Source organism: Staurois parvus, unplaced genomic scaffold, assembly GCF_062004578.1.
Source record: "Staurois parvus isolate SC_StPar_1 unplaced genomic scaffold, SC_StPar_1.0 ptg003788l, whole genome shotgun sequence".
NCBI classification, from domain to species: domain Eukaryota; kingdom Metazoa; phylum Chordata; class Amphibia; order Anura; family Ranidae; genus Staurois; species Staurois parvus.
In genome coordinates this window covers 1,491-14,925 of record NW_028321584.1, presented here as the reverse complement: position 1 = coordinate 14,925, position 13,435 = coordinate 1,491, and the positions used below count along the sequence as shown (strand labels likewise).

The 13,435-nt window shown below is 46.2% G+C and overlaps 1 protein-coding gene across 1 annotated transcript; it reads right to left on the bottom strand.

The window, feature by feature from the left end:
- Positions 1–4,086: 4,086 nt before the first annotated feature.
- LOC149427414 (E3 ubiquitin-protein ligase SIAH1) lies at positions 4,087–13,092 on the bottom strand. The gene is made up of 2 exons (XM_089668066.1): positions 12,940–13,092; positions 4,087–5,511 (listed from the first exon to the last, which is right to left on the bottom strand). The coding sequence occupies exon 2, from the start codon at positions 5,507–5,509 to the stop codon at positions 4,661–4,663; it is 849 nt and encodes a 282-aa protein (XP_089524192.1). The 5' UTR covers positions 5,510–5,511; positions 12,940–13,092; the 3' UTR covers positions 4,087–4,660.
- Positions 13,093–13,435: the final 343 nt, after the last annotated feature.

Below are 13,435 nucleotides of genomic sequence, written 5' to 3'. Positions count from 1 at the left end.
CTGTTTTAAAGGGAGAAGGCACAGGGAAATGTGCGATGGACTATTGTTTTGGCCCAGACATACATTTACATGACAGTTTTGCTCAATTTTCCAAACCTTTCTGAATCCAGTTATACCGACTCGACTGCAGCACCCCCCCCCCCCCCATTGTTGCCAGTGATGTTAGCATTTCTTCTACATTTGTTTTGTTCCTCCCCCCATCAGAAACTGGGAAAACACGCCACAAGCACATACATGTTTCAGTGCATTTAGTGTGAAGGAGCCTTAGAGCCCCGTCTCAGCTGCAGAAATGCAACAAACACGAGTCCAATTCATGACAGAAAACACATTTCTCCATCTGCATTCCTTATTTTGTACATCAGAACCAATCAGAGTGGAAGCCGGAAATGCTACAGACGGGCCAGCCGAGCTACAGACGGGCCAGCCGAGCTACAGACGGGCCAGCCGAGCTACAGACGGGCCAGCCGAGCTACAGACGGGCCAGCCATGCTACAGACGGGCCAGCCATGCTACAGACCGGCCAGCCATGCTACAGACCGGCCAGCCGAGCTACAGACCGGCCAGCCAAACTACAGACCGGCCAGCCAAACTACAGACCGGCCAGCCAAACTACAGACCGGCCAGCCATCTGCCCACTGAAACCAGACCAAGGCCCCCCAATGTAAAATCCTTTCTGTATTCGGATACAATGAATACATCAGTGACCGCATCGGAAACACACATTCCTTCCATGTCACATGATAAATTAACATTTTCCACAAACTGATTTACAGAGGCCTATGCTATACCAAAAGTGACAAATGACAAAGGATGGGGGGAGGGGAGAGGACGGCACTGCCAGGGGTGCTTACATCGATCAACCATTACTACATTAAAGTGAATGTGTGCTTCGCCCTGCACGCATTTATAGCTCCAGGGATCACCTCAATATCACAGAGGGGGGGACTGTGGGAAAAACAAAAACTGCTGTGCTGATGCTAGTGGCAGGCATAGTTACACCCAGGCCTGGGTCACACTACAGTGATAATTTCTGTGGGTTGCACAGAATCACACGATAGAAATCACATTAAATTTCAGGGGTGTCTGTTCACACCAATGCGACAACTGCGAAGCAACTTTGGGGGAGGGTCTTGTATTAGATGCAGTGCGATATGTGCCCCATAGACTTCAATGGAAATGCATCATCTAGGCACGTTTTAGATGCAATTCCAGTGTGTACCCCCCCTCCCTGCTTTCTTCCAGAAATTGCAATAGTATGAAGAGCGCATCTAAAAAATCACTTGTAGGGACTTCCTCTCACTTCCTGTTTTTGGCTATTGGATAGGAAGTGAAGGGAAATCTCCCCCAATGGGACACACATGGCAAACAAAAAATAAACTGAAAGGGGTTATATATCCTACCTCCCCCCCCCCCCCCTTACTCTAAAGTGAAAAAATGCCTATAGTTCTACTTTAACCCCTAGATGCCCCTCTTGGCGTCTGGGTCTTGATGCTAAGTAGCCCCATATTTGTGTACCATTTGAAAATACGTATGTGCTGAGAGCGTGCGCCCTGCGTGCTCCCAGCACATATGTCCGTGACTCACGGAGAGGTCCCGATCTCCCCTTGCGATTGGGACCTTTTCTGATGACAGCGAATCACGGCGGTCACGTGACCCTAAAACCCCGCCTCGCGGCTTCTGAAACCTCTTAAAGGGCCGGGAGGCGCCGGTGCAAAGGGGTTAAGTTATCAGAATAAAAATGTTTTTTTTGACAGTAATCCTTCAAGGGAGATTTGCAGCTTTGATGGAAGTTGGCCATCTGCTTGGAATGCTTTGAAGTCATATCATCATCCCTGAAGGTCACCTATATACAGACAGATCCTTCCAGAATCATTCTGATAACGGACAGGACCGGCAGGTGCTGCTGCAAGAGAAATCTGTAAATGTCGGCCCCTGGCTTGAGTAATATCCAGGACCTTCATCACTACAGAGGGGGACCTTCATCACTACAGAGGGGGACCTTCATCACTACAGAGGGGGACCTTCATCACTACAGAGGGGGACCTTCATCACTACAGAGGGGGACCATCATCACTACAGAGGGGGACCTTCATCACTACAGAGGGGGACCTTCATCACTACAGAGGGGGACCTTCATCACTACAGAGGGGGACCTTCATCACTACAGAGGGGGACCTTCATCACTACAGAGGGGGACCATCATCACTACAGAGGGGTCCCAAGCAGATGGGACATCCAGTGAAAACAAGACACCAAGAGGGAGATTTACTAAAAACTGGAGCACTGAGAATCTGATGCAGCTGTGCACGGCAGCCAATCGGCTTCTAACCTCAGCTTGTTCAATTAACCTCTTCACGCCGGCCGCACAAAAATGTGTGGCCCCCGGTGTCTTGGCCGCACATTTGCACGCAACAAAAACAAATGCTGAGAGCGCGCGCCCTGCACGCTCCCAGCACACATGTCCGGTACGCACGGAAAGGTCCCGATCTCCTCTTTCGATCGGGACCTTTCCCGATCAGGTGACCGTCGTGACGGCAGTCACATGACCTTAAAACCCTGCCCCGCCTCCCGGCGTCTGAAACCCTTAGGGCTCGTTCACACTTGGCTGTTTTACCAACGCTTGCCAAATGCCCTTATATCGTTTGGAAAGCGTTGGTCCGGCGTTTGCGGAGCATTTTTTAACGCTCCGCAAACGCTGCATGCGCGGTTTAGCGGAGGTTGCTAGGCGTTTGCCGAGCGTTAAAAACGCCCCACAAACGCCTATAATGCAGTTTGAATGGTGTTACCGCTCCTCAAATGCCCCGCAACTGCACCGCAAACACCAGCCGAGCGTTTGCGGAGCAGCACCATAGCCTAGAATAGGAGGCTTCAACGCCTCCTGACTCGCCCAGAGGCGTCCGTTTCGCCGCGACGCGATGCAAACGCTCCCGTTAGAACAGCACCATGTGCTGTAATGTGCAGAGGCGTTTGGGAAGCGGTAAAAACGCTTCCCAAACGCCTCTCTGCCACCTGCACGCAACGCTAGTGTGAACGTAGCCTTAAAGGGCTGGGGGGCGCCAGCGCCAAGTGGGTTCAGCTTTGACAAAACCTGGAAGCCGATTGGTTACTATGAAGAGCTGCACCAGATTCTGAGTGCTCCAGTTTTAATAAATCTCCCTCCAAATTTAAAGAACTGTTCGGGCAGACCAAAAATTCTCTCTGGCCCCACTACCTCTAAGCCCAGGTTCACACTACGGCGGTTGTGGAAATCCCATGTGATTTGCACAGGAACCTCACCGCATTCCTGTACAAATCACATGCGATACGATTGGAGCCGTACATTTACATTCTCTAATCACACCGCATTATAAAGGTGCAGGACCCTTTTTTGGTCTGCACTAGAATCGGATCGCATGGGTATTCGCACCTATGTAATCCGATTCTGCACATCGCACCGCATTTTGCGGACCAATGTGAGGGTGTCGTTAACATACACACCCGCATCGGTCCGTGTGAGTGGGATGCGATGCGGAATTCTCACTGAAAAAGCTGCAAATTCTGCACCGCATCAGTGTGAACGAAGGCTAAATCAGACAAAAAGGCAGAATTCAAATCATTAAGCGCGGGTTCACACTGGTGCAGTGCGAAATTAGCACCCCGTTCATGCAAACCACTGCGGGTGTGTACGTCAAGTCAACACTCCGAAATCGGTCAGCAAAACACGGTGCGATGTGCAGAATCGGATTGAGATAGGTGTGAGTACCCATGCGATACGATTGTAGTGCGGACCCAAAAAACAGGGTCCTGCACCTTTTTGGTGCGATTTGAGCCATACAAAATGCATGACTTTAATCGCACCGCAGAGAAATCGCATGCGATTTGCACAGGACTGCGGTGCGGTTCCTGTGCGAATCACGTGCAATATACCACACGTGTGAACCCAGCTTTAAACTGTAGGCCAAGTCAACACAAAAATCACGTCAGGTCTTTCCCCAACATCACTGAAAATGTACACATTCCTCATTCCAGGAGGGAAAAAAAAAAAAAAGGGAGACAAATTAAAAACTGAGAAATGATGCATAGCAAACATATGTACATAATATATACTTACAGAAAAAGGAAGTCAAATTTATTGAATGAAAAACTAGAAGTTAATAAAAATTAGCAATACACAGAAAATGTACACAATCAGCAGCAATTCTATATAGGTGACGTACAAATGAAGAACGCAGAATACCGCGCAGAATGGCTTCTCCGTTAGAGGGGAAGGGAAAGAAACACACGGCATTTCACTGTACAATCTACAAACACAAATTCATTCATGGGGTACTTTACGTTGTTTTTCCAATTTTTTTTTTTTTACTTTACTTTTAAATACAAAAAGATGCCCTGGGTAAGGGGTCTATATTTTTTCAGTGGTTGATGTTTAAATATTAGTGTTTATGTCGGTTTTCTTTTTTTTTTTTTTTTTTTTAATTTTCTCTTTTTTGTTGTTTTACATGCATTTGCTTCCTGTATGTGTAATTACTGTCCATTGGCTGTGCCTCCATATCACCGTCCGTGGCGGCCAATAAAAGTCAAACTTTAAATGCAGTATGTGAAATATAAAGCCAAAAAAAAAAAAAAAAAAAAAGAAGTCTTTAAACACTGGCCCTGCAGATTTTGCGCTTTGCCATTTTTATTAACACATGGAGATTGTCACATTTATTCCTAAATTGCCATTTTCTGCGAAAAGTTGTGCAATGCTTGTGTCGAACACTAGGCAGTCGCTGTTCATGATGGCGGTTGCGATGCCCTCATGAATAGAGCGCGGAGTGGCTTCCCATGTTAGTCGCCGGCGGTGGCCGTTCAGCTCCAGCCTGTACGCAAAGTTCTCGGCTTGCTTGCGCGTTCCTATTAGCTGCACGATGGCAAAGAATTGTTGGTGGCCGTCGTACTTTTCTTGTTTCTCCAAGACCAACATGAAATGAAAGCCGAAACAGGACTGCATCATGACCCAGTCAACAGCACCCGGAAGGTTGATGTCCGTGGCAAGAAACACTATATCCTCCCCTTGTAATGTTGTGATGGATTTATGCTGGTGCATGAGGTGCGGCATCACCGCGTCCAGGGAACCTTGCCACTTACAAGATGCCCCCGGACAGGGACACGAATACGGTCGGAATTCACACAGCTCTTCGTGGTCCGCCTTCTCCGTGTGCGGCAATGTCACCTCACAACCCGAAGAAGCGTATTTGCAGGGGAAGAGGACAGAGTTCGCAACCTTTTCCATTGCCAAGTTGCGAATGGATCCCAAAGGGCCCCGGCAGGTTGGGCAACATGTGAGCTTCGGGCGACAGTTGCTACACACGAGATGTCCACTTTGACACTGGAGGATTGGTGGCAAGACATAGTCAAAGCACACGGGGCATTCAAAGAGGCTCGCCAGGTCATTGTTGGAAGCCGTTGTTCCTGTCAAAGCTGGCACCCGCTGAGAAGGGGGACACTTGGAGGTACCAGTTGGGATGGCTGCAGCGGTCTGACGGCTCATATCTGCAACAAAAACAAAAGGCAGTCAGCTTACAGAGGGGAAAAAAAAAATGGAGTACTATGACCAAGCAAAATGATATGCCCATTATGAGAGGCTACAGGGAATCGGCAGCTGCAAATATCCGGTAAACAATGACTGGCAGCATCAGCATTAGAGAGGCAAGACATGCTGGCAGAGCTGTCCATACAAGCAATGATTGGGGCCTGAAAGGACTTATAAATGAGTAATGTGCATGGGCTGGGTGGGAGCCAAATCTCTATAGGTAAGAACAGGCTGACGGCAAGAGGAAAGGAACTATTCAAAAGTCACATACAGCCCTCCAAAATACCATCATTTGTATCATTCAACGTACACTTAACCCCTCGCCCTCCAGAGGATTCCCCCCCCCCTTCCTGATCAGGCCATTTTTTGCGTTTTACTTTAACCCCCTCACGCCGGCACCTCCTGGCCCTTTAAGAGTTTCAGAAGGCGGGGTTTAGGGTCATGTGACCGCCGTGACACGCCATCACATGATCAGGAAAGGTCCCGATCGAAAGAGGCGATCGGGACCTTTCCATGAGTACCGGACGTGTGCTGGGAGTGTGCAGGGCGCGCGCTCTCGACACGTGTCCTTTTTTTAATAGAAAGCAATGTGCAGCCGCTCGGCATCTAGGCGCAGACGCCAGGAGGCCGCACATTTGCGTTCGGCCCGCGTGAAGAGGTTAACTGAAAATTGCGTGGTCATGCAACGCTGCACCCAAATGAAATCTACATCCTTTTCCCCACAAATTGAGCTTTCTTTCTATGGTATTTGATTGCCTGTGTGATTTTTTTCTTTTGCTCTATAAAAAAAAAAAAAAAAAAAAAGAATTTGGAGAAAAAAAAAATACTATTTTTGACTTTTTGCCATTGAACACGTCCAGTGAAAAATTAAAAAAAAAAAATTCATAAATTTATGGTAAAATGTATTCGCTCCGTGCCTTTGCTAAAAAAAAAAAAAAATCTCAATACGTGTAAATTAATTGGTTTACGAAAACGTTATAGCGTTTACAAATGGCGGTATATATACACACAGGGATTTTTATTTTCTACTGGTAGTGGCGACGATCAGCAACTTATAGCGGGACTGAGGCGGACATTCTGACACTGGGGAGGGGACTGACTTGGTGTCACTGACATCCCCAGTGACACCAATACAGTGATCAGCGCTAAACAAAAAAAAAAAAAAAAAAAAGCACTGACACTAAACTAATGGCACTGGGCAGGAAGAGGTTAACATGAGGGGTGATCAAAGGGTTAACTGTGTGCTGGGAGTGTTTTACTATGGGACAGGTTCTGTGTGCTTCACTGTAATCACACTGCATTGGACGGATCCAAAGCAGTGTGCCCAAGCTGATAGGGAGAACCATTAGTAAACAAAACGGTTCTCCGATAATCACTGGGCGCTGGTGAGTAATTACCGGCCAGACCCGGTGATTGACAGCCGTGAATGGCGACGCTGGTAGGACTTATGCGCACCCCATACCCGAAGATGGAAAATCACGAATATATACACACACACACACACACACACACACACACACACACACACACACACACACACACACACACACACACACACACACACACACGTGACTTTGCGCACCCGTACCACCCTGTAGCAGTATTTCTGCTATCCAGCAGTCAGGAAACGGTTAAACATCAGTAGCCACCCATACATTGTACAAATATTAACCATTTAACGACTGCCCACCCACAATGTACTGCAGACAGGCAGCCACTGTAGGCAAAGCAAACTACCTGTACGCTGCTGCCTACGTCTGGGTTTCAGGCACGTGCATGCTTGTGCACAGCAGGAGCCTGTCAGCAAGTCCCGACCAATGATTCAAGGCCAGAATCTGCAGTATCCAATCACAGCCCAGATCTCTGTGTTGACAATCAACACAGAGCTCTGTACAGAGGGAACTGTTTCTCATCCCTGAGATGAGAAAATTAGAGCTCACTGATAAAAAGCAGCACACTACACATAGTAAACAAAGTTAGGCACATGTTTAACCCATTGATCGCTCTAGATGTTAACCCTTACGCAGCCAGTGCCATTAGTACAGTGAGTGTATAGTAGTATCACTGATCACTGTGTTAGTGTTACTGCTGTCAGTGGTAGTTAGTCAGCCCTCCCCACCAACCAGTGGCAGATGGCCCGCCGCACTACTGCAGTCCCATTATAAGTCGCTGCTCACCATCATTCACATAAAAAAATAAAATAAAATGACAATTCCAGTATATATACCAGTTTGTAGACGCTATAACTTTCACACAAACCAATCAATACACACTTGCTGGGATTTTTTTTTTTTTTTTTAATCAAAGCTATGTAGCAGAATACATTTTGGCCAAAATTTATGAATTTTTTTTTTATTGGATGTTTTATAGCAGAAATTAAAAAAATATTGTTTTTTCCCAAAATTTTTCATCTTTTTTCATTAGCAAAAAATAAAAAAACGAATGGTGATCAAATACCCCCAAAGGAAAGCTCTATTTGCATGAAAAAAATTATATAAGTTCAATTTCCAGTTAAAGTAGTGCAATGCAATATAGCAAAAAAATGCTCTGGTCACCTTCCGGGGGTCAAAAACATCCTGCCGATAATTATCAAATTCTTACTAGAAACACCAAACCGGACAAATATTTTGTTGGAAGTATGAAGAAACTTTCTCAGAGCTTGCAATATTTGGAAAATTAGATGGATGTAGAAACGGTCTCCCCCAAGCTACAAGGCTCCACCCTGACGGTTCTTAAAGCTGAACATTCGAGCAACACACAAAAAAAAAAAAAAAAAAAAAAAAAAAAAAAAAAAAAGGCAATTTAATTCATTTTTATAATGTAAAGCAAATCCCCCATCCATGTCTCCATGCTTTAGTCCTCTTGCACACGTTTTTTTTCTACAGACAGTAAACCCCCCAGCATGTTATCCTATGTGTCCGTACACACAGACTGGAATCAATGTGTTTTGGCTGGAAAAAAAAAAAAAAAAACAGGACTAGTTGTTTTTCTAGGAGTTTTTTAGGTGTAAAAACACTCCAACGCAGCAAAATTGCAGCAAACCAACATTTTTGGACTTTTTTTGGTCAAACACAAAAAAACTTCACTAAGCGCTAAAGAAAAATGCTAAAAACTGCTGAAAAACTTAAGTTTTTAACGTGACTTTACACGGCTAACGTTACCAGCGTTATTAAAACGCCCCGTGTGCGTGGAGCATTATTTTGCTAAGAAATCACTTTGAAAAACCCCCCTAGTATTTGTCAGTGGCATTCTTGAGTAATGCAGACCATACATGGTTCGAATTCCGAACGATTTTTCATCTGAAAATCGAAAACGTCATTCGCTCGGTAATCAGATGGTGCCATCAATTATTTAAAATTAAAAAAAATAAAAATTCGTCCGACCGAGTCAAAGTTCCCCCCATATAACAGGCGAAACGTCTGTTCCTTCCAGGTAATGGCTCATGTCGGAAAAACCATCGTACGATTTGACCATCGAGTTGAAAATCCGTCCCTTTTCACAAATTTTCTAACATGCCCGATCACCGAAAAGGGGAGGAACCATGAAAATCGGCCGGTGCCATTGACCCACTAACAGAGCAAAAATCGGCCGGTACCATTGACCAACAGAGCAAAAATTGGCCGGTGCCATTGACCCCACTAACAGAGCAAAAATCGGCCGGTGCCATTGACCCCACTAACAGAGCAAAAATCAGCCGGTGCCATTGACCAACTAACAGAGCAAAAATCGGCCGGTGCCATTGACCAACTAACAGAGCAAAAATCGGCCGGTGCCATTGACCAACTAACAGAGCAAAAATCGGCCGGTGCCATTGACCCACTAACAGAGCAAAAATCGGTCGGTGCCATTGACCCCACTAACAGAGCAAAAATCGGCCGGTGCCATTGACCCACTAACAGAGCAAAAATCGGCCGGTGCCATTGACCCAGTAAGAGTGAAAATCAGTCCATTATTCTTAGGTCCGATTTTTGGCCGAAAAATCGTGTCAAAATTTCGACCCGTGTATGGCCGGCCTAAGGGCAGATGATTCATGTAGCATTTTCTTCCTGGAATCCATCTGTCAATAGCTCAGGCAAGGAGGGTGTGCTTAGCTAAGAAAGCCCCTCCTCCCCTCCTGAGAAGTGACAACATTTGCCCAGGATGTAACTGAAATGTATAAAAAACCAAGTAAACATAATATTCCTATCCATGTACTAATGCCAGCAGCAAAGGATTAAAGAGAGTCAATGCTGTTTGAGAGAGGAGTGACGTTCCGGATTAAGAACTACAAAAAGCATCTGTAGTCAATCACTGGAGCACTGAACTGTGACCTTCAACAATGCAGAATGCCACAAATACCAACAGCCACTAGTAAAAATGGGAGTGTGCAGCACGTCAATGCAATACTCATCACTAGACCAACGCAGTCTGCAGAGGCCAGCAACGATCACACAAGAGAGATGGGGATATAAATTCCTTTTGAGTTCACGGAGGAAAAACGATTTCATTAAAAAGGTTTTCGCTTTGAACAAAGCAGTTGTTGCAGCTTCTACGTCTACCGGCCGGTCACGAGACAAGCGGTGAATGCGGGCGTTACAACACATCCACTAAACTGTGCAGAAACAATGCAGACATATCCAGTTACATTCCCAAATAGCAATCCGAATGTTCCCAGCCAGTCACTGGACAATTTCTAGATTCCAAATATATCTGTGCGCATCGGGGAGGACAGCCCATCCCCCTTTTTTATTTCAAGCTCAGCGACAATCTGGATATTCTCAGCGCTGGGATTGTTCGTTTCAAGTTCATTTAAGTTTTCGACGAACTTGTGGGGACCCCAGAGACACCAGTAAAGACTAAAAGATGAAGTGACTCATGCAGTGCCAGCTTCCTGGAGCTCGTGTAGCCCCCAGCACTCTGGAAATGTCTCTGATCTTACATGGTAATTGGGCCATATTTAAATAAAAGAGTTTTAAAAAGAAAAATTAACCCAAACATGTGCAGCTCACAGAAGTCGGGAAACGTGGGAGAGATACGAAGACGTGTTCCGCTTTGAAGGCTGTGAGTCGGCGGAGATGGTGACAGATGTCTGGCGGGACGGATAACTGCCATTTCAGAGCGGTAAGGACTTACATCACCAAGTCGGGGAGACGGGTCCTGTGCCGGCCTGTAATAAATAAAGCTATAAAACACCACAAAAAGGTTAAACCGGCAACTAGACAAAAGCCGAGCCTCAGAACCAGAACACCGCAGATGACCAGTCCTTAGGAGGAGGTTATTGTTACTTCAGTTACTTCTAAAGGGCTGTCATTGTTCAATACTTAACATATATAATATCACCCAAACCGTACTCCCCGCTCCTCGCAAGACCTCTTACTCTCCAGCTCCCTCCTCCCATGCTCAGCTCCAAGACTTCTCCAGGGTGTCACCCATCCTCTGGAACTCCCTACCCCAATCTATCAGATTATCACCTACTCTACTTGCCTTTCGGAGATCACTGAAAACCTCTCTCTTCAGGGAAGCCTATCCCGCCCTCTGCCAATTCTGGAATCTTCTACTCTTCCAACCACTCCATCCCCCACAGTGACTACCTACTGTACCACTCACCCCGCCCTCCTAGATTGTAAGCTCCAAGGAGCAGGGCCCTCAAATCGAACTGTATTGTTATGGTTTTGTCTCCCACTATAATGTAAAGCGCTGAGCAAACCATTGGCGCTATATAAATCCTGTATAATAATAATAATAAATATGGTATTTGCTGCATTCCTTCAGTTGAGGGAAAGTTGTCACCCTAAACAGGAAGTGTGTCACTGGCAGGATTACCAGGTGAAACCTGGTAATCCTGCCAGTGACACACTTCCTGTTTAGGGTGACAACTTTCCCTCAACTCTGCTGCCACCTCTCTCAACCAGGGTTCCATGACTGCTCATGTTTTGGACTACAAAACACACACCACCGCTCCCAATGCCGGTTATATAGAGGATAAAGGGTCTTGTGGTTTACAGAGTAAAGTTGGGAGAGGCTGATGAGAGTATTTGAGATTTTAATTCAAAAGTTAGGAAGACACAAAAGCCACACTTGTATTGAAGTTAATCAATTTGTAAACGTGGTGGCTGTATTAGTTCCCCTTTCTGCCCCCCACCAGCCTCCTTTTTAATAATGCTACAAATCACTCGGTTTTAGTTTCAACTTCCTTTACCAGACCAAGCTGTCCAGCAAAAGTGAGAGACAGTGGAGACAAACCATTCACCAATGCCAGGGGTGCTTACAAAGGGTCAGTTTTTGTTCATTAACCTCTTCCCTACCACACTATAGCCAAAAACGGCTACAGCGCAGTGGTCTAGTTCTGGGAAGACGTCCATGGACATCATTCCAGAACACGTCCCCTGAGCGGCCAATCACAGCGGCCTTTTACCAAGTGATCATCTGTGTCCAATGATGTAGCAGATCACCGGGTAAAGACAGTTGCCGGTTATCGGCTGCACTTGCTTCATGCTGTCACAGAGGGAGGAAAGTACTGCCGATAACTGGCAATTGTCAGAAGTGATCGGCAGGGATGATCAGTGCCCAGCAGTGCCCCCCCCCCCCACCAGAGGTGCCCGGCAGTGCCCCCCACCACCAGAGGTGCCCGGCAGTGCCCCCCACCACCAGAGGTGCCTGTTAGCGCAGCCTCATCAACGCACATCAGTGGAGAAAAATTACCTGTTAGCAAAATTTTATTAGAAACAATTTTTTTTTCGCTCGGTTTTTGTTTATAATGCAAAAAATAAACACCCAGAAGAGATTAAATACCCCCAAAAGAAATCTCTATTTGTGTGAAAAAAAAAAAAAAGATAAAAATTTCACATGGGTACAGTGTTGCATGACCACGCAACTGCCAAAGTGTGACAGCGCTGAAAGCTGAAAATAGACCCAGGAAAGGGGTATAAGTGCCCGGTAGGCAGGGGGTTAAGGGGCCCTTTCACGCCTAAAGTGGCTGGATATATTTTGGACTGCACTCCGACTGCAAAGACAGTCCAAACTCCAGGCTATCCTACGGGCATAGTTCACACCATTGCAGTGCAGAAGAGTACAGCATGCTGTTTTCGTGCAAACGCACTACAATGCATCACAGTGCACATAGAAGCCCAAAAGGAAAGAAAGAAGGAAGTGACCTCACAGGACAAATGCAGATCGAAAAATGCGCGTCAACTGCATGTAAACAAACATCAAATGAATGAATAGGTACAAGGAAAAACCATGCAGTAGGTGTGCAGTCTGTAGTGTGACTAGGCAGGAAGGCGACGTTCACACCTGTGCAGGTGATTGCTGTGGAGGGAACCCCCTGCACAGGAAAACATGCTGGATGCATGCGGGTGCCATTAATCCTAATGGCATGCCACCTACACTAGGAACCGCACCACACTTACAATTCCTGGGCGGGCTGTGATTTCAGGAATGGTGCAGGGACCTTTCCTCTACATTTCAGGAGGTACGTGCCGATCCCGGCTCACACAGTCACAATAATGGGAACCTAGCCTGATACAAAACCTTGATCTCAGAAGGTGTGCGACCGCTTAGTAGGTGTTCAATGAACTCGGTGAACTTGGAACTGCAGCTAACACTCCCAATCCACTCAAACTGACAATGCTGCTCTTCAAAAGGAGTCTCCATTGCTCCTCCATCCAGAGTGGAGACACCGTAAGACAGGAGGTGTGTCACTGGCTGGATCACCAGGTTAAAATTAGGGGGGGGGGGGGGGGGGGGATGGAGGAAGAAGAAAGAAAAAAAAAAAAAAAAGCTTAGAAAAGAAAACAGATGTGGCCTCAGCATTTCAAAAAATTGATAGGCTGCAGTATATTACATTTTTGTTTCAATTCCACTTTAACGGCTTAACCCTTTGAGGACCGTAAGATTTTGGAACGC

Excerpts from the sequence above, each read along its gene's own strand:
- LOC149427414 (XM_089668066.1), bottom strand. The coding sequence starts at position 5,509 with ATGAGCCGTCAGACCGCTGCAGCCATCCCAACTGGTACCTCCAAGTGT.